Source organism: Cucurbita maxima, unplaced genomic scaffold, assembly GCF_002738345.1.
Source record: "Cucurbita maxima cultivar Rimu unplaced genomic scaffold, Cmax_1.0 Cma_Scf00040, whole genome shotgun sequence".
Taxonomy (NCBI): domain Eukaryota; kingdom Viridiplantae; phylum Streptophyta; class Magnoliopsida; order Cucurbitales; family Cucurbitaceae; genus Cucurbita; species Cucurbita maxima.
In genome coordinates this window covers 1020582-1048050 of record NW_019272056.1, presented here as the reverse complement: position 1 = coordinate 1048050, position 27469 = coordinate 1020582, and the positions used below count along the sequence as shown (strand labels likewise).

At 36.8% G+C, this 27469-nt stretch overlaps 3 protein-coding genes and 1 long non-coding RNA gene across 8 annotated transcripts; 1 reads left to right on the top strand and 3 right to left on the bottom strand.

The window, feature by feature from the left end:
* Nucleotides 1-1053: 1053 nt before the first annotated feature.
* Nucleotides 1054-3179, bottom strand: LOC111469483 (phenolic glucoside malonyltransferase 1-like). Its single transcript, XM_023114767.1, has 2 exons — nucleotides 2727-3179; nucleotides 1054-2096 (listed from the first exon to the last, which is right to left on the bottom strand). Exons 1-2 carry the CDS (start codon nucleotides 3177-3179, stop codon nucleotides 1191-1193), a joined length of 1359 nt encoding a protein of 452 aa, XP_022970535.1. The 3' UTR covers nucleotides 1054-1190.
* LOC111469482 (phenolic glucoside malonyltransferase 1-like) lies at nucleotides 1054-16272 on the bottom strand. Of its 4 annotated transcripts, none has more exons than XR_002714873.1 (3): nucleotides 15747-16269; nucleotides 9072-10045; nucleotides 1054-1073 (listed from the first exon to the last, which is right to left on the bottom strand). XR_002714873.1 is itself a non-coding variant. In XM_023114765.1 (3 exons), the coding sequence occupies exons 1-3, from the start codon at nucleotides 16200-16202 to the stop codon at nucleotides 9140-9142; spliced, it is 1362 nt and encodes a 453-aa protein (XP_022970533.1). In that variant the 5' UTR covers nucleotides 16203-16272; the 3' UTR covers nucleotides 9059-9139. The 4 variants fall into 4 exon arrangements, 3 of the variants coding, with proteins under 3 accessions (XP_022970533.1, XP_022970532.1, XP_022970531.1); XM_023114765.1 differs by lacking the exon at nucleotides 1054-1073 and adding an exon at nucleotides 10344-10736 and having other exon boundaries at nucleotides 9059-10045; nucleotides 16140-16272; XM_023114764.1 differs by lacking the exon at nucleotides 1054-1073 and having other exon boundaries at nucleotides 9059-10045.
* Nucleotides 4849-16284, top strand: LOC111469528. Of its 2 annotated transcripts, none has more exons than XR_002714885.1 (3): nucleotides 4849-4985; nucleotides 5076-5157; nucleotides 16272-16284. It is a non-coding gene; the product is annotated as an uncharacterized LOC111469528 (long non-coding RNA). The 2 variants fall into 2 exon arrangements; XR_002714886.1 differs by lacking the exon at nucleotides 16272-16284 and adding an exon at nucleotides 5379-5620.
* Nucleotides 16285-22838: 6554 nt separating this feature from the next.
* On the bottom strand, nucleotides 22839-26516 carry LOC111469522 (phenolic glucoside malonyltransferase 1-like). Its single transcript, XM_023114819.1, has 3 exons — nucleotides 26138-26516; nucleotides 24131-24301; nucleotides 22839-23759 (listed from the first exon to the last, which is right to left on the bottom strand). Exons 1-3 carry the CDS (start codon nucleotides 26420-26422, stop codon nucleotides 22854-22856), a joined length of 1362 nt encoding a protein of 453 aa, XP_022970587.1. The 5' UTR covers nucleotides 26423-26516; the 3' UTR covers nucleotides 22839-22853.
* Nucleotides 26517-27469: the final 953 nt, after the last annotated feature.

Genomic DNA, 27469 nt, shown 5'->3' with positions numbered 1-27469 from the left:
AGATCTATTTTTCGGTTCCTTTTTCTCTTGACTCATTGGTTTCTTCTTCACTTTCTTGTTGTCAACGCCAATTGACACTTTTTGAACATGTTGATGGTTTTTTTAATAGTATCTTATACAGCGGTTTTGCGATCCTCTTACCTTCATCAAGAGTGCTCCATTATGTCCTATATCTTGAGAAACAAGCCGACTATCTCCACTCTAATACCTTCTTCTGTCATTTGACCAAGACTAATAATATTGCTCTTCAAACTCGAAATTTAATACACATTCGTTAATATACGTTGATTGTCGTTCTTACACTGGAACAAGATAGATCATTTGCCTTAGATTGGTACAATTGATCCGTCGCAAAACTTCACGTTTTTAGTGAACTTCTCATCAAGCTACTTGAACTTTGCTCGATCTCCGGTCATGTGGATGCTCGCTCCGTTGTCTAGGTACCACATGCTAGTCTCCACTTGGTCTTCTCTATCTATGAAGGGGTTCATCATAACCTTCTCTTCGTTGAGGATCAACAGGTTGGATATTTTCTCGGCCAACATCAATGTGGGCTCTTCATCATCCGAGAATATGAGGTTTGCCTCTTCGTCGCACTCCTTGTTGCAACACTCTACCGCATAATGCCCGTATTTTCCATAAGAGTAATACTTGATCATACTCTTGTCTTTCTGGGGTTGGCATTGTCATGGGTTTGCAAGGTATTGTCACGGCCTCCTTTGCCACCACCTCCGCGTCCACGTCCATGAACTCTTTTTTGTTTGTTATGTCTGTCATGTCCTCTCGTGTCTGAAAAATAAGAGTCATCTACATCTTTCTTTTTCGTTTGTGCGAGTCACTCCTTATAAGGTTGACGGAGCAAAAGAAATTATTAACCTAAAGCGATTTTAGTAATTGATCACGAGGAAGTTTAGAAGATTGGTGGTGCAATCTCCACTATAAATATTTAAAGATATGTATTATTTGAACATGATTCTTCCATTATCAACTACATATGGTTTAAGATTACACTAATAACCTTAAATTTTTTTTATTAAATACATGATATTAAAATGCAAACAAAATAATCATAACTATTCATAAACCTCAACCATACGAAAGTACATAAAATAAGCCTAAAAATACATTGAGCATCGAAATAGTATTTTAACCTAATAAACACGAACACATTTTGATCGACTCCAATGATTTCAAAGAGCATCAAAACCTTCATTAAAGAGAGCAGCAAAAGTTTCCATTTGATCTCTCTCCTTAACCACTGCAATCTCCATTCCCACATCGCTATTTCTGCTATCACTCAAAGAAAACACTAATGGTGATTCAGCTGACACTATTTCCACCTTCATTGGCTTTCCCCACCCAAAATCTGCACTATAAACTCCAAATCTAGGTGACCCAGCAAGGCCAATGGGTTGTATTTTGGAATAATCATTGGTCATTTCACTCACAATTGTACCCAAATTTTCTGCTCCCTTTAAAGCTCCTCCTCCTCCTAAATTCTTAGTAGCCTTCGAGATCTGTTCACAAGCCAAAGCTATGCCATTTTCACCCAAAAGCTCAGTTCTTTCAAAGGAAAGAAAACTACCAACCACGCAATTTCCAAAGTAATTCAAAGGCACCGGTGGCTTTAAACGAGATCTAACATCACCAGAAAACACGAACAACAAATTTCCATCTCTTAAACCATCCAACTTGGCTGTACATACACACAGATAAGCCGTTGTCACTACAAATGAAGACATTTGCTCATCATTCTTCTTCAAAACCCATTTCTTTAGCTTTTCCAGGTTTTGGTGTGTGAACTCAAAAGTGCTTCGGATTAAACTAGGTTTAGTTTTGGGTAGTTTAAGGTTCAAGCTCCTGTTGTCGGGTCCGTCTTGGTTCATCCATGCGCTTGCATAGATTTTGGCAAGACCTTTTGGATCATCAATAACCGACCTGTCATAGAATGGCATTAGGTTGGCGATTGGAACAGATGATTCGTTCATGCAAATTTGAGCCCACGATTTGATAAATGAAGTTGAGGTTCTTCCATCTACAACTGCATGATGACTGGTTATTCCAATGGAAAACCCTTTGTTCTGAAATATGGTAACCTATTAAGAATTTAAATCAACAATTCAATATATCAAAATTTCTAATCTTTAATAGATTTTTTTTTTAATCCCTATATTATTTGAAAAGTTTCAATTTAGTCCTTTATATTATAATTTTATATTAAAACTTTTCAATTAAGTCTCTTAATGTTGTTGTAACCGTTAAAAAAAAATAACCAGTGGTCGGCAACCCCAAGAACTCCGGCCACTCACTGAAATTTTCGGACAACCTCTCCCAAGGACACACCTGTCTCCCTCTCACAAAACCCTGTGACACTGCCATATAGTGCAGATAACATCATGGAAGAGAGGACTAACGAGCCAGGGAACACCTTGATGCACATGAGTGATTACTACCAAACGGTGTCGTAGCTTTGTTGGTCAAGAGAATAAATTAATTGCTAGTATCAGTGGGACGTGGAGGGGAATCAATAAAATAATGATTGGGGAAGAAGAGAAAGCAAAGATATCCTTGTATGGCCGACTGATCGCAACTCATGCATAGGGTGATACGTTTTAAAAAGAACCCAATAAAAAATTGAAAGTTCTTAAAAGATTAACCTTTTAATTTAATTTTCTTTTTAAAAATAACCAATCATTGTTAGGTACTTAAGTTTTGGAGCCAAGAACCTGGATAGCAATTGTTGCAGCACGATCATGAGAAACAGGCAATTGGGGTACAAGAGGATGAAATTCAGAAACTTCACGGAACCCATTGCCGGAAAGTTGGTAAAAATCAGCTCCCGACTCAGCCACCGTCAGAGAAACACCGTCCCCGTCGACAAACTCGATGGTCGGAACCTCCGACTGTGGAAGCCAAACGAGGTTGCCAGCCAGAGGAAGATAATGGCGAAGAGTGAGAGAGAGAGAGGTTTTAAGCTTCGGAACAACTTCGTCAATAAAAGATATACCATTAGATGGTAACTCGTAGAAGAAAAGGCGTTGGATTGGATAAATTCTCAGCCATAACACGTCGAAGAACGTGAGAGGAAGAGACGACGGCACAGCTGCCGCACGTGACGCCTCCGGCGGCGGAGCCACTTTGCAGATCTCAATTATCTTCACAGATGGAAGATCATCCATTGGAAAGTGATAAGAGAAAGTCACAAAAATGGCCGTTATATATATATATGGAAAGTTGTATTTACATTATTAAAGTCTCTCATTGTAGACTTGGGAACTACTAATACAAATAATTATTGTAGGAGTTATTACCTACTTACACTTTGTAATTAAGTATTTAACTTTAATAATAATTTAAATAATTTTATTTGTAATTTAATATTATTTATTGTATAAAAAATCGAAAGTTACTAGTATAGTCTTAAACCGTATGCAATTTACGTTTGAGATGATCATGTTCAAATAATAACCTGAACGGTATGTATAGTATATGGATAAATTTTGTTGTCTCCTATTGGTACGAACTACTCTATAATTATTATAAATGATTTGATCCAAATCGTTTATGTAAAAAAATTATTCGTTAGAAGATAAGTGATGATAGTTAAGATAAAAAAATGTAATTATAACTCGTAAATATCGACTCACTTTTAATAATTATATGAATGAGTACCATTATTATAGATTGCATATCTAATACCAAAGAAAAAATGCAACCAATGAATCAACCATTATGGTTGGCCGACGAAAGAGAATCAACCATTGAATGCCAGATTTCAATTGGATTTTGTGTGGATTAGGTAAAGTTTAAGTGATTAAAGTATTTTGGGAGGAAGTTCAAACCCTTATTAAATAATTAAATCTTTTAATTTTTGAAAATTTTAAATGGTGCCCGTGTTAAAAATTTGGACCAGGATTTAGAATTTAGATTTGGCAGGCAACGGATTTCCTTGACATTCCCAACATCTACTGTGACGTGGCTACATTACCAACACACTTTCTCACGGCGTGTTTTTTTCCTTACTCACATGCCTCTTCAATTGTAATCTCATATCTAGAATTTGGACCAGAGTTTAGAATCCAAATTTGATACCTAATGGCTTCAACAATCTTTTGCATCTTCGATGATATGATCGCATTATTTACTTCTTTTGAATTGCTTCTAAGAGTGAAAACTATCTCTAAAAATCACGTTACCTACTTTTGGTGAATCAATTATAAGATTTCAAACTTAATCATGTTTAGTTTGGAACCATCTTAGGTAAGGTAATCTCTTGAAACAAGAAAGAAAATATCCGAGCGGCTACTCTAGCTCACCATCTCTGATTTCTTATTCTTATTCTTATTCTTTTAAGTGGTGAAACATGAAACGAAAAAACGAAAAAACGAAAATTGAGTTTTATTAATCTTAGTTAATGCATTCAGTCCCTTAGTCGTTTCTGTAGTCTCTCATCATCATCTTTGTTAGTCTCTCGTCATCATCTTATCATTGGATCTTCGAGGCACGACCTCGATACAAATAGGCTTACAAAAGGAAGTTAAGGGGCAAACTTCCTAATAATCCTCACGCCACAAATCATATATCATAAAACATCATAGGCCAGTTCTATGGTTATCTAAACCTCTAACAATTAAGTTAGGTTTACAATGAGGGGCTAGTTGGCGAACCCCTACCGTCCTTGTATAACAGCATAAATCAAATGCATGAACAATAATCATAACTAACTCATAAGGTACAAATGTAGACCTCTGTCACTCATGTTACAATCGAGTTAGGTTCACGATTAGAAAAAGAAAGAAGAGAGGAGAGAGAAAAAAAGAGAAAGGAGATTAGGGTTTCGAGGTTGGAGGGAGAAGGATGGATAAAAAACAGATGCCGGAGATTTGAGAATCCTCGACCTGGACCTTCAGTGGACTAGTCCAGTCCAAGGCAATGTGCATTCACGAATCACACCTAATTTCATCAAAAACGACCAAGAACTCAAGGTTAGTCTGCGGATGTCTAGATCAAAATGTTTATCGAGATTTTCGTGTGCTAGTGGCGTTTTTTAGTGATTCTTAGACTTTTACCCTCAGGACTCTGATCTTCCAAAGTTTTGGAGTGAAGGCGGTCGTAGACTTCCGTTCGAATCGGAGTTCCAAGAAAACGAGATTTTCTGTAAGAAGTCTTATTTTTCTCCAAATTCTAACTCGAATATTAAGACCGGTGATTATCAGAAAATATAAGAAAAACATATCGAAAGAGTAGAATATGAGATCTACAATGTTCATGAAGAAAACTTGTTGATTCCGATTATGGATTTNNNGATAAAAAAATCTCAAGAAAATAGATTGAAAATGCGAATACACCTAACGATTTGGAAATTTAAATACACGCAGGAGAGAGAAGGACGCCGCCATGCGTCGGCCGGGATAAGGAGGAGCGCGGCAGAATCGACTTAGACACGTGTCGCATTCCGGCTGGTGAGGCGTGCTCTACATGTTGGCTTACACGCGGCAGAGTGCGGGATTCAAGCCAACCCGAGTCCAAAGTGGGTGACCCGAACCGCATCTGGAAAACCGCCCCGACGCGATTGTCCGACCAGGATTTCTGGTCCGCAGGCGTTGTGCGAGTAGATACGCGCGCGTGGAACCGTGCGTCAGTCACGCGTGTAGGTTCGTGAGTAGTTGTTTTTCCTCCGTTAGGCCTCTGTTTGCTTGTTTTGATTTCGATACTGACCCTATTGTTATGTGAATTAGGATCTGTCAAGGAAATTCCAGAATTTTTGGAATCCTTTCCGCCAAGAAACTCGAGCCAGGGAAGGCACACGTCAACCAAGTAAATAGCCATTTGGATTCCCACGGGCTCTACTTGTAGGAACCGCTTGGAATAAGCATGCATGGTATCATACCCATAAACTTAGCTAGTCGAACCTAGCATATTAGTATAGAAACCGTGAAAATGAAATAAACAAGGAAATCTATGGTTTCTAGATATAAATGATTATGTCATCAATTTAGTTTGGGATTCTGATAATGTATGTATGCATGAGGAGGATGAAAAACTTGTGAAATCTGCGCCCGGGTGAAAATGGACGTTATCTTCCCATTGAACATGTTTGTTAATATTGCATGAATTGTTGCGTGTTAACTCCTATGCATGATTGCTTGTGTTATCTTTCTTGTTGAATAGGAAGAAACTACGAGCTTAAATTAGGGTGCTTGTGACTAGGTAGGCTAGACGAGACCCTAGGTTGGGAGACCTCTAGAATACTGTGCATTTAAACTCGCGGAACGACTACCAACGGATCCAGAGCCTAGAATTCCAAACCTGATAGGTTTGTGAGACCATGCATGAGAATCCTAGAGACGTATGAATCCAAGTCTAAGCCACCAAGTTCCACCCTAAAAAGAATAGTAGGACACCACAGTTGTTGGGTTTTTGGCCCTTGATCTCACTTTAGTTAATTTCAATCAATTAATTGATTGATGTTTTGATGATAACAAACCTGCTTTTAATTATTAACTACTTTCAGTATTTTGAACTGTCCACAGTATAAGATCGGGAATAACGATTACAACGACTTTTCAATTACTCAAATTAGAGCTAAAACGAAGAAATTAGAGTCGAGACAATATACTCGACGTGATGATGTGGCAGGAAAATCAAAATATATCAAAGTATGACATTTATAATGTTGGAAGAGTAACAAATTGTGGAGTTTTTCTTATTATTATATTTTTAAATAAAATTATTTTTACAAAATATTAAATTTGAATTTAACCGTTACTCACATCAATTTTTATTATTACTATATTATATTTTTATATTATTATATTTTGAAATCTTGAAATTTTGGTAGTTACTCACATCACATCGTTTTTATTATTATTATATTATAATAAATTTTGAATTTTCATTTGACTGATACTCACATAATTTTTTATTATTATTATATTAAAATTTTAAATAAATGAATTTTAGAAAATTTTCTTATTTATTTACTTTTAATCTCTACCTTCCATTATTCCTAACACAATCTAATGGTCAATATTAATTTCTACATTTTGCCATTTTTCTCCTCTATATAAACTCATCTTCCCCCACATTTTAAAATACACAACTTACATACATTCTCCATCCTCATTTGTTCAAAGTCTCCCTTGTTGGTTGCTCTCTCCAACCTTACAAGTTTATTTGAGAGATTTGTGGTGTGTTATTATCAAACTCAAATACTTGTATCGGTTTGATCCTGTGCCGTGGAAAGGATTGAGTTTGCTCTTAAACTCGTAAAAAGAGCGGTGTAGCGGTTTGGTTCTGATCCGTGGAAAGAGTCGAGAAAGTTCTTTATTCAAATTCACAAGAAGTGCTTGGGGAGTGGAGTAGGTCGAGTTTGACCGAACCACTATAAAACTACGGTGTCATTTTCTCTAACTCTTTCATATTTAATTTCAAAATTATTATTGTGATTTATTGCATGTTCTACTTGATGTTCTACTTGATTATTGTTTTGACTTGAATTATTTTGATCTAGTAATTATCAATCTTCTACTTATTTATAAAAAGTTTCATCATTAGAAAAATTAATCACTTTAAAAACTTTTATCGTTAAAACCCTATTCACCCCCCTTTAGGGTTGCCATACCGATCCAACAATCACGGTAACTGTAGGTAGTCCGCTAGAGTTGAGCAGTTTGGATAGTGTCACCAGAACCTTCACTTCTCTCTCTGCTCCAATATCGTACTGTCAAAACATAGCTCCAATATTAAGATCGTTGAGCTAGGTAGATCCGGACAGGGAAGTGTGACAGGTGCCCCGACCTAGTGATGATAGCTAGGGGGTCTTTTGACCAGGAACCCTGGGCTATAGGAACCCATCCCCGAGCAGGGGACGTGGAGCTACGTCGGATGACTTAGTAGCTGATCGGCACATAGGGGGTCGCAACCCCCGATTTTAGTGGATGTATGTTCCCGTGGGAGGGTTGTTAGCTAACCTCCACGGATGATGTTCAGGCAGAGTTACTTATTCAGATCCAGTTATACGATCCCCTCAGATTCGCTTGTGAGGTTGCGCCTCACCTCAGGACACTTAGCATTCCGCTGCATAAGATGGGCAAGCCTCTTAAGATACAAAAAAGAGAGTTGCAGCTTAGATCGCTTCCCTTAGAACCCTGAGATAAGACCGTGGATACCTACTAAGATAAGGATGAGAGAATAGCCTACAAGTAGGCTACTTATTAAGTATTTTTATACTCATTCCGTTTTTTTTTTTTTTTTTTTTTTTTTTTTTTTTTTTTTTTTTTTTTTTTTTTTTTTTTTTTTTTTGTTTAGGTGAGTGATGCCATTGTTCAAGGTGGGAATGCGTGCTGAATCTTAAAGCCACATAGAAGTGTCCTGAGGTGTCTAGGAGTCTAGACATGTTCTTGTTTTAGATCGATACATTTCTCTAAACCATTTTAAATACTTTTCATTAAACTCATTCCCTAGAACACTTTGTTTTGACTAAACTTTTTGCATAATTGCTAAGTTTTTTTTTTGTTTTTTTCTTTTTGTAAATGCTTCTTGTCGATATCTTGATTTCGAGATTCAAATTTTGGGCTGTGACAATTCCAATTTTGAAACCAACCCTTAAAGAAACTATTTATTTACTTTTCTATATAGGAAGAAATGAATTTCATCACGTGAAATTATGTTTTCAGCTTCTTATTTGGTGAAGTCCCAAAATGATAGGCTTATTGAATTTGCTACAAAAACCACTCTCACTCATGCAAATCAAAGAACAATCCCTTGTAAGTAGGAGTTTATAATTCACTTAGGATATGATTATCTTGTGAAGTATCGATATTATGAATTAACAGATTTATAAAGAGAAATTAAATATTTCGAAGTTCAATCATATGCAAACTCATTGTATAGCGAATCCTTACCCACATATCTTCCCAAACAATTTAAATTAAATCATTTGTAACCGTTATAAATTAGGTCATATCAATATGATTATTAGGATAAGACACTCAATCGTATCCATACTCTTTAAACTCTTTTAAGTTATTACTTAGAACATAATCCTCTGATGACATAAAAATGCAAACAAAATAATAAAATAAGCCTTAAAATACATCCACAGTTGATAACACATTTGAGTCTGACTCCAATGATTTCAAAGAGCATCAAAACCTTCATTGAACAGAGCAACAAAAGTTTCCATTTGCTCCCTCTCCTTAACCACTCCAATCTCCATTCCCACATCGCTATTTTTGCTATCACTCAAAGAAAACACTAATGGTGATTCAGCTGACACTATTTCCACCTTCATTGGCTTTCCCCATCCAAAATCTGCACTATAAACTCCAAATCTAGGTGACCCAGCAAGGCCAATGGGTTGTATTTTGGAATAATCATTGGTCACTTCACTCATAATTGTACCCAAATTGTCTGCTCCCTTTAAAGCTCCTCCTCCTCCTAAATTCTTAGTAGCCTTCGAGATCTGTTCACAAGCCAAAGCTATGCCATTTTCACCCAAAAGCTCAATTCTTTCAAAGGAAAGAAAACTACCAACCACGCAATTTCCAAAGTAATTCAAAGGCACCGGTGGCTTTAAACGAGATCTAACATCACCAGAAAACACGAAAAACAAATTTCCATCTCTTAAACCTTCCAACTTGGCTGTACATACACAAAGATAAGCCATTGCCACTACAAATGAAGACATCTTCTCATCGTTCTTCTTCAAAATCCATTGCTTTAGCTTCTGCAGGTTTTGGTGTGTGAACTCAAAAGTGCTTCGGATTAAACTAGGTTTAGTTTTGGGTAGTTTAAGGTTTAAGCTCCTGTTGTCGGGTCCGTCTTGGTTCATCCATGCGCTTGCATAGATTTTGGCAAGACCTTTTGGATCATCAATAACCGACCTGTCATAGAATGGCATTAGGTTGGCGATTGGAACAGATGATTCGTCCATGCAAATTTGAGCCCACGATTTGATAAATGAAGTTGAGGTTAATCCGTCAAGAATTGCATGGTGATTGGTTATTCCAATGGAAAACCCTTTGTTTTGAAATGTGGTGACCTGTGTTAAGAGTATAAATTATTAATTTATGGAGCAACTATAATAGAATTGACGGAAGAAGTCACAAATTATGGACCAAATTTTATGGTTTAATTAGGAAGAATATTAGTGATTTTAATGTGAGTGAGAAAATTTACGAGGCTAGTTAGTGTTCTTTCCTCATCAATGTTACAACAACAAACAAAATTGAAAAGCTAAGTGATTAATTTGTTCTAAAAGATTTGGTTAGTTTTTGTTTGCCTTTTATGTTTAACAGTTATGTAAGTTTTAAAGGTGGTGTCTTGAATATGTTAGCTACCTGAATAGCAATCACTGCAGCACGATCATGAGAAGCAGGCAAGAGTGGGACAAGAGGATGAAATTCAGAAACTTCACGGAACCCATTGCCCGAAAGTTCGTAAAAGTCAGCTCCGGACTCGGCCACCGTAAGAGAAACGCCGTCCCCGTCGACAAACTCGATGGTCGGAACCTCCGACTGTGGAAGCCAAACGAGGTTGCCAGCCAGAGGAAGATAATGGCGAAGAGTGAGAGAAAGAGAGGTTTTGAGCTTCGGAACAATTTCGTCAATAAAAGATATATCATTAGATGGTGACTCGTAAAAGAAAAGGCGCTGGACTGGATGGAACCGCAGCCATAACAGGTCGAAGAAGGTGAGAGGAAGAGACGATGGCACAGCCGCCGCACGTGACGCCTCCGGGGGCGGAGGAGCCACTTTACAGATCTCAATTATCTTCACAGTTGTTGTTCCTTCCATGAGTTTTGAGATAGGAGGAAGATGAGATGAGTTGGTTTGAGGTTATGAAATTATTGTTGGGTGCACAAATTTGGTTTCGCTTAGACCTTCTTGACAATTATAATAAGAAAAGTTGTTGTATGAGTGGGTACCATATCCTTGCTATGATCTTTGATGACCACAAAAAACAAAAATATTTTATTTGCACCACAACATGAAATTTGTCCCTACCCCTAAATTGGCCATCAACCTCAGCAATAATGTTTCAAGTGAACGACAGAGTGTCACCGTCGCACTCTATCAGGATTCGTAACATGATTAAGTGACATTTACTTTAACCCTCGAGTAAGTCAATCAACTGAAATTTTGGTCGTCATTGGCATTGGTAAGGTATGTTCAAGTCTCTAGCCTAGTTCTTGAGAAAATGTTTTAGAAAATAGAGACAACAGAAAGTTTTAGAAATTTTTTGGAAAATGTTATAGGCTAATTATGCAAATAAATAACTCGATTTTGATAGAGTGTAACCTATGTTGGAAGAATTGACTATTAGTCACGTCCCCTTGTAGTTGATTTTGAGACATTTTAGCCTTGCCAGTGTAAACATGAATGTGGCAAATAACCATTTTCTATTGTAAATAAGGTCGCTACTGCATGCCTGAAATGTCTTATCATCCGCATTTTAGAAATTCAGTAAACCGTGTCATCGACTTAGACTTAAACTATAGTAATAAAAGCTTTAAAATAAAACAACAAATAATAAATAATGTGAAATTTAAATCAAACAAAGAAAAGAATAAAATAATTTCATCTAATTCAAGGGCTACTAAAGACAGAGCAACTACGGTGACACTGGTTCCATGGCCTTCATCGCGACACACAAGAGTAGTGTGTGACTTGTGTATTTTAAGAAATACTCAGTAATTAACTCTGTTGTTGAGGTCAACAGATACAAACATATGCAACATGATGAGACCCATCATTTAAAAATATTTTAGAATGACTTAAGGCCTCTTTCGAATCTTAATAAGGTTGAATGTGTAGTACTTCTCTACACACAACCCACCCATAGGAACATGGGCCCACCAGGCGGGCTCTCACATTCCTTTGGCCTAGCTCGTCGGTGGACCAAAAGAGTGTGCAAGCTCGCCTGGTGAGCTCATGCTTGTACGCATGTGTTGTGATGACAAAATAAGTTAAAATGACTCGTGTTAGTTTATTGGAAAAGTTTTCATTGTATGTGAAATTTGAGGTCATCAAATGACAAATCTGGATTCCAAATCTATAAGTGATGTAGGAGAATGTTGGAACTATCAAATGTCATTTCAAATCTTAATCAAAATCTTAATCTTTAAGCATAGGGTGCTATAAATGATATCAACGTAAAATCTCTCCAATTAGAATATGATTTATGGAAGAATCTAGACATATGCTTTAAAGTTAAGTGTATTTGGCTCGAAACATTCTACATTAAGTGACATCTACCGATGATATCATAGTCACCAAGAGCAAAATTATAATTTAGATGATTTTTTTTTTCACAATTTAATACAAAAAGGTACGTAAGCTTAACCACGTTATATATATATATATATATATATATATATATATATATATATATATATATATATATATTAATTTAATTATATTGATGGTGCAACTTTAAATATTATGAACAAATTTGTAAGTTTCGTAAAGTGCTGAAAATAAATGGACATAAAAAAACAATAGAAATAAGAAAAAAAAAACGTGGGGTAAAAAAAAAAGACACGTGAAAGATAGAATTCAAACTCAAATTCAAATTCAAATTCAGATTCAAATTTTATTGGATTAATAATACCTTACTGATGTCATCAATTACGTAAATATCTAATGTATATCATTGTACTAGGAAAGTGCAATGTTCAAGATGTTACCACTACATGAATGAAACAAATGAACTTAAACGTACCCTAAGCGAGCCTAGTGCACCCACCCTCTAAAACTGAACTTGAATTGTTCTTTTGCTCTCGCTTATTTTTCCGAAAAAGGGTAAATAATTGAGATCTCGAGCTAACCTATTCGTTATGGGAAATCAATATTTTAGCCCGAACAGAGCTTACCTATGTGACGTGAGTGATTGTTGACCCTGCCTGATTTTCTTATTTCTATATCATGAGAATAAATCTACAAATATGATTTTTGTCTTTCATAGAATTTTTCGAGGCCTAAAGTTTTTTGAGAAAAGGTCTGATACATTAATATTATGATTGGGTCGTTCAGGCCATATCTAGAGTAAAATATCATGATCGAGTCGACTAGACTAGGTTTAGAGTGAATAGAAAATCATATATATATACACACATCAGTATCTATCTTGAAGTCAACCAAATGTCATGGTTGTTGTCCCTATTGACATTTGACAAGATCTATAAGATCTATGAAGAAACCGAACGTGGAGGAGGTTAGTATTGGCACAGGTTGATTAAAGGAAGGAGCTGAGAGAAAGGTGTAGTCACACAACAAATCTAGGCTGTTTGCTCTCCGAAAGAAGAAGAACTTGCTTGAGATATTTTATGACTTATGATTGTACTGTGTGGAGACTACAATGAAGTTCGCCAGTTAGCTTCCCTGTAATGAGCCTGTCACGAGCCACAGGGGTCCACAGCTATATCTTACTAGTTGTCTATGATTATTGTTCATGAATGTGAGTTATGCAGTTATACGGGGATAGTTAGGTGCCAACTAACACCTAATCGTAAATCTTACTCGATTGTTAGAGGTTCAGATAATCATAGAACTGGTATTTAATCTTCTATAACATATTATTTTTGTTCGGTGGGGAATATTAGAAGTTTTCCAGTTAGCTTTTCTTTGCTAAACTTGTCATGAGTGGGAGGGGTCTATAGTTGTTGGTATCTAATATGGGTTATTTACCTATAGTGACTTTCCCAAAATTTCGCATGTTTCTCCTCCTCGTTCTTCTCCTACAGCTCTTAAATCCCCTCCCCGACCTCCCCAACTCAAAATTGGGTGGGGAGCTGTCTTTTTCTACCTTCTTGTACCAGATGTCGACATCAAGTCGTACAGTGGCTATTGCCACACGCATTTTCTGTGTTTTTTTTTTAACTCGGTATTACAACTAAAGACATTGAAGTGTACTCTTAGTTCTTGTAGGACAAATTGTGTCCATTAATAGTCATTGCAAAGCAAGTGGTTAATTTATGAGTTTTTTATAATTAGAATTTGATCAAAAATTTATTTTATCTCTATAATAACATTCCGAACCATTAGATTACACTATAAAAACCTTAAATTTTTTATGCAATGAATGACATAAAAGATGCAAACAAAATAATCAAAATAAGCCCTTAAAATGCATTCACCATTGATAACACATTTGAATTGATTCAAATGATTTCAAAGAGCTTCAAAACCTTCATTAAAGAGAGCAGCAAAAGTTTCCATTTGATCTCTCTCTTTAACCACTCCAATCTCCATTCCCACATCGCTATTTCTGCTATCACTCAAAGAAAACACTAATGGTGATTCAGCTGACACTATTTCCACCTTCATTGGCTTTCCCCACCCAAAATCTGTACTATAAACTCCAAATCTAGGCGACCCAGCAAGGGAAATGGCTTGTGCTTTAGAATAATCATTGGTCATTTCACTCATAAGTGTCCCATAAATTTCTGCCCCCTTTAAAACTCCTCCTCCTCCTAAATTCTCTACAGCTTTCGAGATTTCTTCACAAGCCAAAGCTATTCCATTTGCACCCAAAAGCTCAACTCTTTCAATGGAAACAATACCACCAACCAAACAATTTCCAAAGTAATTCAAAGGCAGTGGCGGCTTTAAACGTGACGTAGCATCAGCAGCAAATCCAAACCACAATTTTCCATCTCTTAAACCATCCAACTTGGCAGTACATACACATAGATAAGCCGTTGCCACTACAAATGAAGATATTTGCTCATCATTCTTCTTCAAAATCCATTGCTTTAGCTTCTGCAGGTTTTGGTGTGTGAACTCAAAAGTGCTTCGGATTAAACTAGGTTTAGTTTCGGGTAGTTTAAGGTTCAAGCTCCTGTTGTTGGGTCCGTCTTGGTTCAGCCATGCGTTTGTATAGATTTTTGCAAGGCCTTTTGGATCATCAATAATGGACCTGTCATAGAATGGTATTAGCTTGGCGATTGGAACCGTTGATTGGTCCATGCAAATTTGAGCCCATGATTTAATAAATGAAGTTGAGGTTCTTCCATCTACAACTGCATGATGATTGGTTATTCCAATGGAAAACCCTTTGCTTTGAAATACGGTGACCTGTATTAAGAATTTAAATCATTAATTCAATATACATTTTTATCCTTAATGGAGTCCTTATCCAATAATCTAAAAATTTCAACTAGTTTCTTAAAATAAATACTAAGAACAAATTTGAAACTTCCCTAAAGTTGCAGATTTTAAGAGTAACGTTTCACCTTTGGCTTCTTCTCAATGTTTCGTTTTCTCCCTAACTGATGTGGATCTCACAATCCCCTCCCTCCAAGGTCTAGCGTTCTCACCAACACTAGTTACTCATCTCTAATTGATGTGGGACCTCCCCATTCACCTCCTTCAGGGTCCAGCATTCTCGCTGACACTCGTTCCTCTCTCTAATCAATGTTAAAACCTCCAATCTATTGCCATTTGGGGCCAAACGTCCCCACTAGCATATCGTCTGGTGTCCACCTCCTTCGAGACTCTGCCTCTTTGCTGTTACACCCTCCACTGTTTGGCTCTAATACATCTCTAAGCAGTGTGGGATCTCACATTTGAACTTCTAAAAATACCTCATTAATTCCCCAATTTTTAAAAGTTAATTGATTTAAAACCATCAAATAAAAAATAATAATAAATTGAAAGAGTTATTAAAGATTAAACTAATACTTCAATAATTAAAAAAGAAAAACCAACATTGTTAGCTACTTAAGTTTTGGAGCTAAGTACCTGAACGGCAATCACTGCAGCACGATCATGGGAAACAGGCAATTGGGGGACAAGAGGATGAAATTCAGAAACTTCACGGAACCCATTGCCAGAAAGTCGGTAAAAGTCAGCTCCCGACTCAGCCACCGTCAGAGAAACGCCGTCCCCGTCGACAAACTCGACGGTCGGAACGTCAGAGTGTGGAAGCCAAACGAGGTTGCCAGCCAGAGGAAGATAATAGCGAAGAGTAAGAGAAAGAGAGGTTTTGAGGTTCGGAACAACTTCGTCAACAAAAGATATATCATTAGACGGTAACTCGTAGAAGAAAAGGCGTTGGATTGGATGGAACCTCAGCCATAACAGGTCGAAGAAGGTGAGAGGAAGAGACGACGGCACAGCCGCGGCACGTGACGCCTCCGGCGGCGGAGGAGCCACTTTACAGATCTCAATTATCTTCAGAGATGGAAGGTGATCCATTGGAAAGTAGGTTTTTGGAGATATGATATTAGTGATGAGGAGGATGACAAGACTTTGCCGATTTATAAGAGAGAGAGAGAGAGAGAGAAATGGCGTGTAAATCAAGGCCTCTTTGTATTGACCGCCAAGGAAGTATGTAAATGAACTTCACAAGTGTCGGTTTTATATTATAAAGCTCACAATTTTGTATTAAACGTGAGGTATCCAAATGAGTTTTCTCTTCCTCCTCTTTAGACTATAATATAAACCAGGTGCATGTGCCATATGAAAACAAATCGATATGCAAACAAATAAGTGGAGGAGAAATAACAATTCGAAAAGAGAGTTCGGTTCGACAGAGATCAGGCAACCTCAGTCTCTTCCCGGAATTCATACCAGTCAGTATTGATTTCCACCACCGTTACTCTTAATCATAGACAGACTTGCACTTTCTTCTTCTTTTATTTTTCGGTATGCCGTTCCTAATCTTAAACACTATCCTTTTCAATTTTCTATGTTTGTTGTGAATAGAAATTACATTTAATGAGTATTTATAATAGAGAAAACCATAACAAATTTTCTAAGCTTTCTCTAAATTAAAACTAAAGTTAAACTTATTGTCCCACCATCTTCATTGAAAGCGTGACTTTGTTCGTGATTCTTCACTCTCACTAACTTTTGTACCTTAGCAAACTTAACCCTTGATAGGACCTTGGTGAGAATATTTGCATGTTATTCTTAGTGCATATCAACTCTATAACGATCTATCTCTTCTCCACACACGCACGATTGAAGTGGAAGCGAGTGTCAATGTGTTTACTGTGTCCGTGAAATATCATATTCTTCATCAATGCAATCACAGATTTGTTATTGACGTAGAGAGTTACCGACATTGGTTCACTTCCGGTCACTTTACTCACCAAATTTCTTAGTCATAATGCTTGGCATGATGCCGCAATTGCTTCCATGAACTCAACCTCGTAAAAAGAAAGTGTCACAGTTCACTACTTTTGAGAATGCGAAGAAATCATATTTTCGTTCAGATAAAACGTCATTATTGCGGTGCTTTTTCTATCGTCAATGTCTCTAGCTAAATCACTATTAGTGAAATCGACTAGTTTTTCAGGACCTCGCCCTCTTTGATACTTCATGTCATTTGCTTCACATAGCAAATAATGTGCTTAATCGCTCGAAGATGCACCATAGTAGACTTTTTCATGTACCTACTCATCATTCCAACAACATAGGAAATGTTTGGATGAATATCAATTAAGTACCTCAAACTTTCGATGACGCGTCTATACTCATGAAATTCACCAAGCTTCCTTCAACAACTTTTTCGAGGTGTAGTTTTGCTTCCATGCTATACTTGGTCAGATTGCACTTTGGCTCATCAACTCTCGCTTCAGGTGTTCTGTTCTGACTCCTCGAGTCTTTCTTAGTCTAGGAGTACTGTGGTCTAAATTCTCTAACCATCACTCACAATTCTGAGATATTCGGTCTACTAGAGACCTTCTGACCCAAGTCATCGTCTAGCCAATCTAACTCTATGTCCTAAATCTGTATAGATAAACACGCTCTATAGGGAGAACACACAATCTAACACTTGGAGCTATAACATATTATATCATGCAAACATACAAAAAAAACAAGTACAATGGGGAGATACCATCACTCAATCACTCGAAGCACAGAACCCAATAGTCTATCCTCTTTTCTAACAAAGCGGAAATCATATAAGATAACATTCATCACAAATCTCATCATAGGGCCATTTTAGTAATTTCTTACATCATGTATAACATACTCATCCATATTACCCAACTCATATTTTAGTCATGCATATTCTCTTTCTAGCTTTGCATTATACATAAAACAACATGCTTCTAGGAAATCTCAACCTAGGGGCATACCAGTGATTTTATCATAACATACATACAATACACACTCATCCAAAAACGTCATTCTTAAGTTCTTGACATGCATTTTCTAACCATCTTAGGTAAGGAATGCTCGCATGTTAGCACGTCCTAGTGATACTGACAAGTATTACTCGCCTAGTCAGTGTGTTTACTTACCTAGATGACACGTGTCTTTCTGAGCTAGTTTTTCTATACGTTAGAAGCTTTAGAATAATTATTGAAATTTCTCTGGTACATCCTTATTCAAGTCATAATAAGGTGAGTATCAAAATCAAGACAAAAAGCAATGGAATGGGGCCAAATGGGTAGAGAAATCACATGTCATAACCTCACTAAGAAGATAAGTAGATTGCGACCCTCACATGTAAACCAACAAGGTGACAACCCTTAAGTGACATGCATCCAGTCACTGAGGGTTGAGAAAGATAAGTGCCATGATGCGACTGAGGAGGGTGGTGCATCATCCAACACATAATGAAGAGTGTGCATCAAAGAAAAGCTGAGACATAAGCAACGTTGGAGCGAACGAGGTGACACGAGTGTCAAAGACAAACTCGAAGATGGCCGGGTAAGGCCCCTAGTCATAACCTCAAAATTTAGAGTTTCGATATGTATTGCGGCATGTGGCTTTCGAGTTAAATTCATCTATATAGAAGATGAAAGCTCATTAAATTTGGTGTTAATCGAATATGTTACGGATGCTCCATAAAGCTATATGACCGCTCATCAAAATGATGTCTACTCCAAAAAGATTAGAAACGTCTTAAAATGTACTACAAATTTCAGATTTCGATAAATTTTCTAATAACTTTAGATTTTCATAACTTTTCCTACCAAATTTGTTTCAACTCGATTTCTTCATGAAAGTTATAGAGTTTTAATCGACTTACACGAATGTATTTTTCTTATAGTTTTTATTAACTACTGACATACTCAAATCTAAAGTTGGTCAAAATTAACGTTCTTACCGTTCTTGAAGGCTTTTCAGAATTATTTCTTCACAAAAAAATATGTGAAACTCACCTAGAACAACATACTAAAATTAAAGAGGCTAATTCCATCAAATACTTACGGATCTCGAGGGAAGCCTAAGATCTAAAACTCAAAAACTAACCTTTCATTCTTCCTCGCTTCTTGAAGGAATCGAACGAATCAAGCCCTCATAATGAATCTTCTCATGTTGATGAGAGTTTCTTATGAAGAACTCTCAGTCAAATTCAACCTTCTATCGACTAATTGTTTCGATTTTTCCTATTTTGGTCTTCTTCTTCCTCTCAAACCCTAACCTTTTGTTTTATTTGCACGGGATCTCTCCAATGCCTCATCAATTAATTTTGACCAATATTTTTTTTTAAGTTCTCGAGATTACTCGAAACATTTTTATTTTTTACATCAACATGAAATTCAAATTCAGTTTCTAAAACCCTCAATAAAATCTTGAAAATTCAATTTAAAAAAATGGAATATTTAATTTCTTCTTTAAGACTTAAGTATTAAGTATCATAATTTATGGTGAGACCTTCTTTTCTGACTATTCTTTATGCGAGAGTTCGTGTTCGACTATTCTTTATGCGAGAGTTCGTGTTCGTTAGTTGTGACGAGACTTAGCCAATTTACAAGAGAGAGGGAGAAAAATGACGTGTAAATCAAGCTCTCCTCGTATTGGCCAACATGGAAGTATGGAAATAAATTGTAGAAAAGTTGGTTTGAGCTTATGATTGTTGGGTGCACAAATTTGGTTTCTCTTTGACTTTCTCTACCATTTTAATAAGAAAGGTTATTGTCTAAGTGGGTACCATATCCTTGCTATGTTCTTTATTGACCATTAAAAACAAAAATAGTATTTTATTTGCAATAGAATTAATTCTTTATTTTGTATGTTGAGTAGTTTGTGAACTTTAAAATTGGTAGGATAGGTGAAACACACTTATTAGCCCTAAAATTAAAAATTAAATATAGCTAAAAAGTGAGAATCATCATTGTAATTAGATTGTCTCCTTTGGAGAATCCCACCCATGTCACAATCGCATTTAGTTTCACCCTCAAATAAGTTAACCAACTGAAATTTTGATGGCCACTTGCATAGGTGACGTATACTCAAGTCTCTAACCTAGTTCTTGAGAAAATGTTTTAGAAAACGGGATAAAGAAAGTTTTAGAAAACGTTTGGAAAATCGATTTTGTCCCGGCTACTAGACTAGCTCTGTCTCCATTAGTTCTAGTTTCAGTGCCAGTAACCATCTCATTCAAAAATCTAGCTAAGTTTAAGTCACCTTCTACATCAGTGCTAGAGAGAGCTCTGACTTCTTACAAAGTGATATCGCACAAGGAAAAAATTCCATGCTAATTTAGAATATCGGAAGATTCATGATAATAATGCTCAAATTGGAACTCTCAACCGCTCTGGAAACAAAATTTCAAACTAATGTAAACAAAAAATGATCAAAGATGGCAAGAAGTGTAGCTCTTGACATCATGGAAAGGACAAGGGAAAGAGATTATTATTTAATTTAAATAGCTGCAAGACCAAATCAGAGTGCAAAAAAGTGAAAGCCCTCATTTTCACTTCCTCTGAGATACACGACTTACATACGCCGCTCAACATTCTTGGAAAACAATCGAATCGAGGATTCGGAGGCAAATTAGCCATTGAATCTTGTAAACTAATTGAGACCGAAATTGAAAAAAAAAGAGACGAACGGGGAGAAATAACCAATCGATGAAGGAAACAGAACCTTGAGGCATTTGAGTACGCCGAGTGTAGAAATGATTTTGGCGAGTGACCATTGTAACGATCCGACTTTTCTATTGAAAATAAGATCGCCACTATCATGTGGAATATTCATAGAAATCAAGTAAACAGTGTCATAGACTTAAACGTTCGTAATAAAAGCATCGAAACAAAACAACGAAAAATAAATATTGTGAAATAATAAACAAAGAAAAGAATAAAATAAAATCCTGATCTAACCTAAGGGCTACATAATGTAACTACTCTTAACACTGGTCCCATGGCTTTCATCGCGACAACGTCATCCGTATAGGGATGCATTATCTTTACCTATAGCACGTGACTTAAATATTTTAAGAACTACTTAAGAACCCCACTGTTGAGTCAGTAAATACAAACACATGCAACATGGTGGGACTTATTGTAATGATTCTAGACTTTTACTAACCTAAAGTCACTGCCCTCACCATAACATACTCTCTTATACGAAAATAAACATTTAAAGCTTCATCATAAAACACTGTCATGGACTTACATGTTCGAAAACATCTTTAAAACAACATAACGAAATACTAAATCAAACAAACAAATATTAAAAGTTAAAACACTCTCTACTAACCTAAAGTTTAAGAAATGAAATATCACTATCTTATGTTTGTGTCGTGGTCTTTACTTGTGATGCATTTGTCATATGTACAAGTATGCCTTGCCTTTACCTAAAATAGAGGTTGCACACGTGTGAGTATTTTAATAAATATTCAGTAGGTAACTCCACTATTGGAGTCAGGGAATGCAAACATATGCAACTCATGCTTAGGAGCTTATCATTAAAACCATCGTAGTTGTGGCCTCCAGTTCGGACAAAATTAGATGTGTAGTACTTCCCCACACACAACCAACACGTGCGAGCGTGAGTCCCTAGGCGGTTCGCACCCCCCTAAACCCATCATAGTCGGGCTAGTTGTCCACAGCCAGATGCCCGGAGGTCTACTAAACCCCCGAATCTCATGCAAGGCATGATGATCATCATCATCATAGTGTACGCGTTCGTACTCATCATCATAAATGGGAAAGTAACCCAATGTATATGAACACACAATATGTATGAGATCCTTCTAATCTTCATCTTTAAATCATTCTTATGACACAACCCTATTCATTATTCACACATTACCCTAGGTAACATGCACTACCCTTTAAATCACACATAACCGTGTGTGTTATCCTTTAAATCATTCTTATGACACAACCCTATACATCATTCACATATTACCCTAAGTAACATGTATGCATTAGCCTTCATACATTCATCATCATTAACATCAATTAGGGTTGTGTCTTAGAAAACTCGTTATAATGCATCATAAAATTTAACACATACACATGATCTTAATATGAAATATCATCATATTAAGTTACCTAATCATCATGCATCTTACATCATCATTTTATCATGCATCATCATCATCCTTTTGTCATCATATCATGTCATCATCTCACATCATCATATACATCATCGCATCATCATATAACAACATCACACCATCATATAACATCATCACATCATCATATAACATCACCACATCATCATATAATATCAACATATCATCATACAACATCATTACATCATCATGTAACATAAACCATAAACCATAAATGACACATGCAAGGGCCACTAGGCACATGTTGTCATACATAATAAGACCACTTACTTGGTTGGCTTAGGCTGAAGCTACTACAACTCTTTGATGCTAGCTTAAAGCTGCTCTTTGAAATTTAATTCATTTTAAGGCCAATCTTCTGACCCTTTACGTTATTATTTGAACGTGATTCTTCTAATATAACCACATGTTGTTCAACATTACACTAACAACTTTAAATTTTGTATAATATAGATGAAATTAAAATGGAAACAAAATAACGCATTGATTAGGACCATAAACCTCAACAACATGAGAGTACATAAAATATTCTAACAAAGATGCGAATTGATAACACATTTGGATCAACTTCAATGATTTCAAAGAGCTTCAAAACCTTCATTAAAGAGAGCAGCAAAAGTTTCCATTTGATCTCTCTCTTTAACCACTCCAATCTCCATTCCCACATCGCTATTTCTGCTATCAGTCAAAGAAAAGACTAATGGTGATTCAGCTGACACTATTTCCACCTTCATTGGCTTTCCCCACCCAAAATCTGCACTATAAACTCCAAATCTAGGCGACCCAGCAAGTGAAATGGTTTGTACTTTAGAATAATCATTGGTCACTTCACTCATAATTGTACCCAAATTTTCTGCTCCCTTTAAAGCTCCTCCTCCTCCTAAATTCTTAGTAGCCTTCGAGATCTGTTCACAAGCCAAAGCTATGCCATTTTCACCCAAAAGCTCAATTCTTTCAAAGGAAAGAAAACTACCAACCACGCAATTTCCAAAGTAATTCAAAGGCACCGGTGGCTTTAAACGAGATCTAACATCACCAGAAAACACGAAAAACAAATTTCCATCTCTTAAACCTTCCAACTTGGCTGTACATACACAAAGATAAGCCATTGCCACTACAAATGAAGACATCTTCTCATCGTTCTTCTTCAAAATCCATTGCTTTAGCTTCTGCAGGTTTTGGTGTGTGAACTCAAAAGTGCTTCGGATTAAACTAGGTTTAGTTTTGGGTAGTTTAAGGTTTAAGCTCCTGTTGTCGGGTCCGTCTTGGTTCATCCATGCGCTTGCATAGATTTTGGCAAGACCTTTTGGATCATCAATAACCGACCTGTCATAGAATGGCATTAGGTTGGCGATTGGAACAGATGATTCGTCCATGCAAATTTGAGCCCACGATTTGATAAATGAAGTTGAGGTTCTTCCATCTACAACTGCATGATGACTGGTTATTCCAATGGAAAACCCTTTGTTCTGAAATTTGGTGACCTGTATTAAGAATATAAATGATGGATTCAATGTATCATAAATTAAGTATAGGTCTTAAATTTTTTTAAGAAGTTAGTTTATATTTTTAACTTTTCTAAGTTTTAAGTTAGTCGAACAAGGAGAAGGTTAAGAATTACGGATCTCTACAATGGTATAATATGAACTTTGAACATAAGCTTTCATGTCTTTGATTTGGACTTCCCCAAGAGGCCTTATACAAATGGAGATAGTATTCCTCCCCTGACCATTTCCTAAATTAGTCTATGTGACTAACTTTTAGAATCGATGAGGAATGTTATAAGTAATGAGAAAAAATAAAAGTAGAAAATAACCCAAACATTGTTAGCTACTCAAGTTTTTGAGCTTCGAACCTGGATAGCAATCACTGCAGCACGATCATGAGAAGCAGGCAAGTGGGGGACAAGAGGATGAAATTCAGAAACTTCACGGAACCCATTGCCGGAAAGTTGGTAAAAATCAGCTCCCGACTCAGCCACCGTCAGAGAAACACCGTCCCCGTCGACAAACTCGATGGTCGGAACCTCCGACTGTGGAAGCCAAACGAGGTTGCCAGCCAGAGGAAGATAATGGCGAAGAGTGAGAGAGAGAGAGGTTTTAAGCTTCGGAACAACTTCTTCAACTATGATTGAAAGTTGTTTGCTTGTTGCCTATCTATTCACTTGGACGACAATGCTCTGTACATAAAAGTGTGTGGTTCTGCTCCCTTCTCCCATCCTGAGTCACAGGAGCCCTCAAATTTGGCCTTTTTTTTTTCAAGGATAGCTCGTCTTTTTTTCAAAAGTGTGTCAATACAAATACATGCAATGTGGTGAGACTTATGGTAACGATTCTAGATTTCTACTAACTTAAAAGTCACTATCATCATCATAAAACAATCTCTTAGGTGAAAATAAGCATGAAAAACTTCATCATATGTCAAGGTTTAGTTTTGGGTAGTTTAAGGTTCAAGCTCCTGTTGTTGGGTCCGTCTTGGTTCAGCCATGCGTTTGTATAGATTTTGGCAAGACCTTTTGGATCATCAATAATGGACCTGTCATAGAATGACATTAGCTTGGCGATTGGAACCGTTGATTCGTCCATGCAAATTTGAGCCCATGATTTGATAAATGAAGTTGAGGCTCTTCCAATCTACAACTGCATGATGATTGGTTATTCCAATGGAAACCCCTTTGCTTTGAAATATGGTGACCTGTATTAAGAATTTAAATCATTAATTAAATATACATTTTTATCTTTAATGGAGTAATTTTTAATTGAGTCCTTATGGAATACGCTAAAAATTTCAACTAATTTCTTAAAATAAATACTAAGAAGAAATTTGAAACTTCCCTAAAGTTTGTGATTTTAAGCTTAGTACGGTAAAATACATCTTTAGTATTTCACACATCTGCCCTCTTTCGGGTTTTACTTTTAGGTTTTTCAAAATGTTTGGTTCTTCTTCCTAATCGACGTAGGATCTCACAATCTACCCTACTTTGGGGTCAGCGTCCTCGCTAGCAGTCTCGTTCCCTTCTCCAATTGATGTGAGACTCCCAATCCACATTCCATTATAACAGCCCAAGCCCACCACTAATAGATATTGTTCTTTATGGATTTTCCCTTACGTACTTCCCAAGGTTTTAAAATGCGTCTACTAGGATGAGGTTTACACGCCTTTATAAAAAATGTTTTATTCCCATCTCCAAATGACATTGGTTCTCACAATCCACCCCCGTTTGAGACTTAGCATCCTAGCTTGCACTCGTTCCTCTCTTTAATCAAAGTGGGACCCCCAATTCACCTCGCTTCAGAGTCCAACGTCCATGCTGACACTCATTCCCCTCTCTAATTGATGTGAGACCCCCCAATCCACTCTCATTCGGGGCTCAACGTTCTCGTTGGTAGATCGTCTAGTGTCCATCTCCTTAGAGGTTCAGCCTCTTACTGGCACACCACCCAATGTTTGACTCTATACCTCCCTAAGATCTCCCTTTGAACTTATGAAAATACCTAATGAATTTCTCCATTTTTAAAAATCAATTGATTTATTCGATTAAGAATTTAAAAACATATTAATCACCATCATAAAGGAACATCAAAGAGAAAATAATAATAAATTGAAAGAGTTATTAAAGATTAAACTAATACTTCAATAATTAAAAAAGAAAAACCAATCATTGTTAGCTACTTAAGTTTTGGAGCTAAGTATCTGAACGGCAATCACTGCAGCACGATCATGAGAAACAGGCAATTGGGGGACGAGGATGAAATTCAGAAACTTCACGGAACCCATTGCCGGAAAGTCGGTAAAAGTCAGCTCCGGACTCAGCTACGGTCAGAGAAACGCCGTCTACGTCGACAAACTCGATGGTCGGAACGTCGGAGTGTGGAAGCCAAACGAGGTTGCCAGCCAGAGGAAGATAATGGCGAAGAGTAAGAGAAAGAGAGGTTTTGAGGTTCGGAACAATTTCGTCCATAAAAGATATATCATTAGACGGTAACTCGTAGAAGAAAAGGCGTTGGATTGGATGGAACCTCAGCCAAAACAGGTCGAAGAAGGTGAGAGGAAGAGATGACGGCACAGCCGCCGCACATGACGGCTCCGGTGGCGGAGGAGCCACTTTACAGATCTCAATTATCTTAAGAGATGGAAGGTGATCCATTGGAAAGTGGGTTTTTGGAGATATGATATTAGTGATGAGGAAGGTGACGAGAGTTTGCCGATTTATGAGAGAGAGAGAGAGAGAGAGATGTCGTGTAAATGAAGGCCTCTTTGTATTGACCGCCAAGGAAGAATGTAAATGAAGTGCACGTGTCGGTTTCATATTATAAAATTATGCTCATAATTTTGTATTAAACGTGAGGTATCCAAATGAGTTTTCTCTTCCTCTTCTTTAGTACTCACAAATTTTCTACGCTCTGCCCAAGTAAAAACTACTATCAATTTTTCTACCATTTGACAATTACTAATCATTTTCCTCACATTTTTTTATAAGCTAATAAGTTTTTTTTACTAAGTTACACTATGTCGGTTATAAGTTTTACTTTGTTCGAGATTCTTTACTCCCAATAACTCATACGTCTCAGCAAACTTAACCATTGCTAGAACCTTGGTGAGAATATCCACATGTTTCTCTCTGGTGCATATGAACTCCACAAAAATCTATCTCTTCTCCACATATGCACGATTGAAGTGGAAGCGAGTGTTAATGTGTTTGATGCATCAGTGAAATATTGGATTCGACATTGGTTCACTTCCAATCACTTCGCTCAACAAATTGCTCGGCCATAATGGTCAGCATGATGCCACATTTGCTTCCATGAACTCGGCCTCATAGAAAGAGAGTGTCACAGTTCGCTGCTTTTGAGAATGCCAAGAAATCATATTTTCATTTAGATAAAACATCATTCTTGTGGTGCTTTTTCTATCTTCAATGTCTCTAGCTGAGTCACTATCAGTGAAATCAATTAGTTCTTCAGGATCTTGCGCTCTTTGATACTTTAGCCCGTAGCATGTCGTTTGCTTTACATAGCGAAGAATGTGCTTAATCGCTCGATGTTGCATCATAGTAGGCTTTTCCATGTACCTACTCATCATTCCAACAACATATGAAAGGTCCAGACGAATATGAGTCAAGTACCTCAGACTTTCGATGACACGTCTATACTTAATGGAATTCACCCAGCTTCCTTCAACAACTTTTTCGAAT

Excerpts from the sequence above, each read along its gene's own strand:
- LOC111469522 (XM_023114819.1), bottom strand. The coding sequence starts at position 26,422 with ATGGATCACCTTCCATCTCTTAAGATAATTGAGATCTGTAAAGTGGCT. Across the intron at positions 24,302-26,137 it reads TTTGGCTTCCACACTCCGAC|GTTCCGACCATCGAGTTTGT; the intron begins GTTCCGACCATC and ends CCACAGTCGGAG. Across the intron at positions 23,760-24,130 it reads CTGCAGTGATTGCTATCCAG|GTCACCAAATTTCAGAACAA; the intron begins GTTCGAAGCTCA and ends TTCTTAATACAG.
- LOC111469483 (XM_023114767.1), bottom strand. The coding sequence starts at position 3,179 with ATGGATGATCTTCCATCTGTGAAGATAATTGAGATCTGCAAAGTGGCT. Across the intron at positions 2,097-2,726 it reads CTGCAACAATTGCTATCCAG|GTTACCATATTTCAGAACAA; the intron begins GTTCTTGGCTCC and ends AATTCTTAATAG.
- LOC111469482 (XM_023114765.1), bottom strand. The coding sequence starts at position 16,202 with ATGGATCACCTTCCATCTCTGAAGATAATTGAGATCTGTAAAGTGGCT. Across the intron at positions 10,737-16,139 it reads TGGCTCCTCCGCCGCCGGAG|GCGTCACGTGCGGCGGCTGT; the intron begins GCGTCACGTGCC and ends CCGCCCCCGGAG. Across the intron at positions 10,046-10,343 it reads CTGCAGTGATTGCTATTCAG|GTCACCACATTTCAAAACAA; the intron begins GTAGCTAACATA and ends CTCTTAACACAG.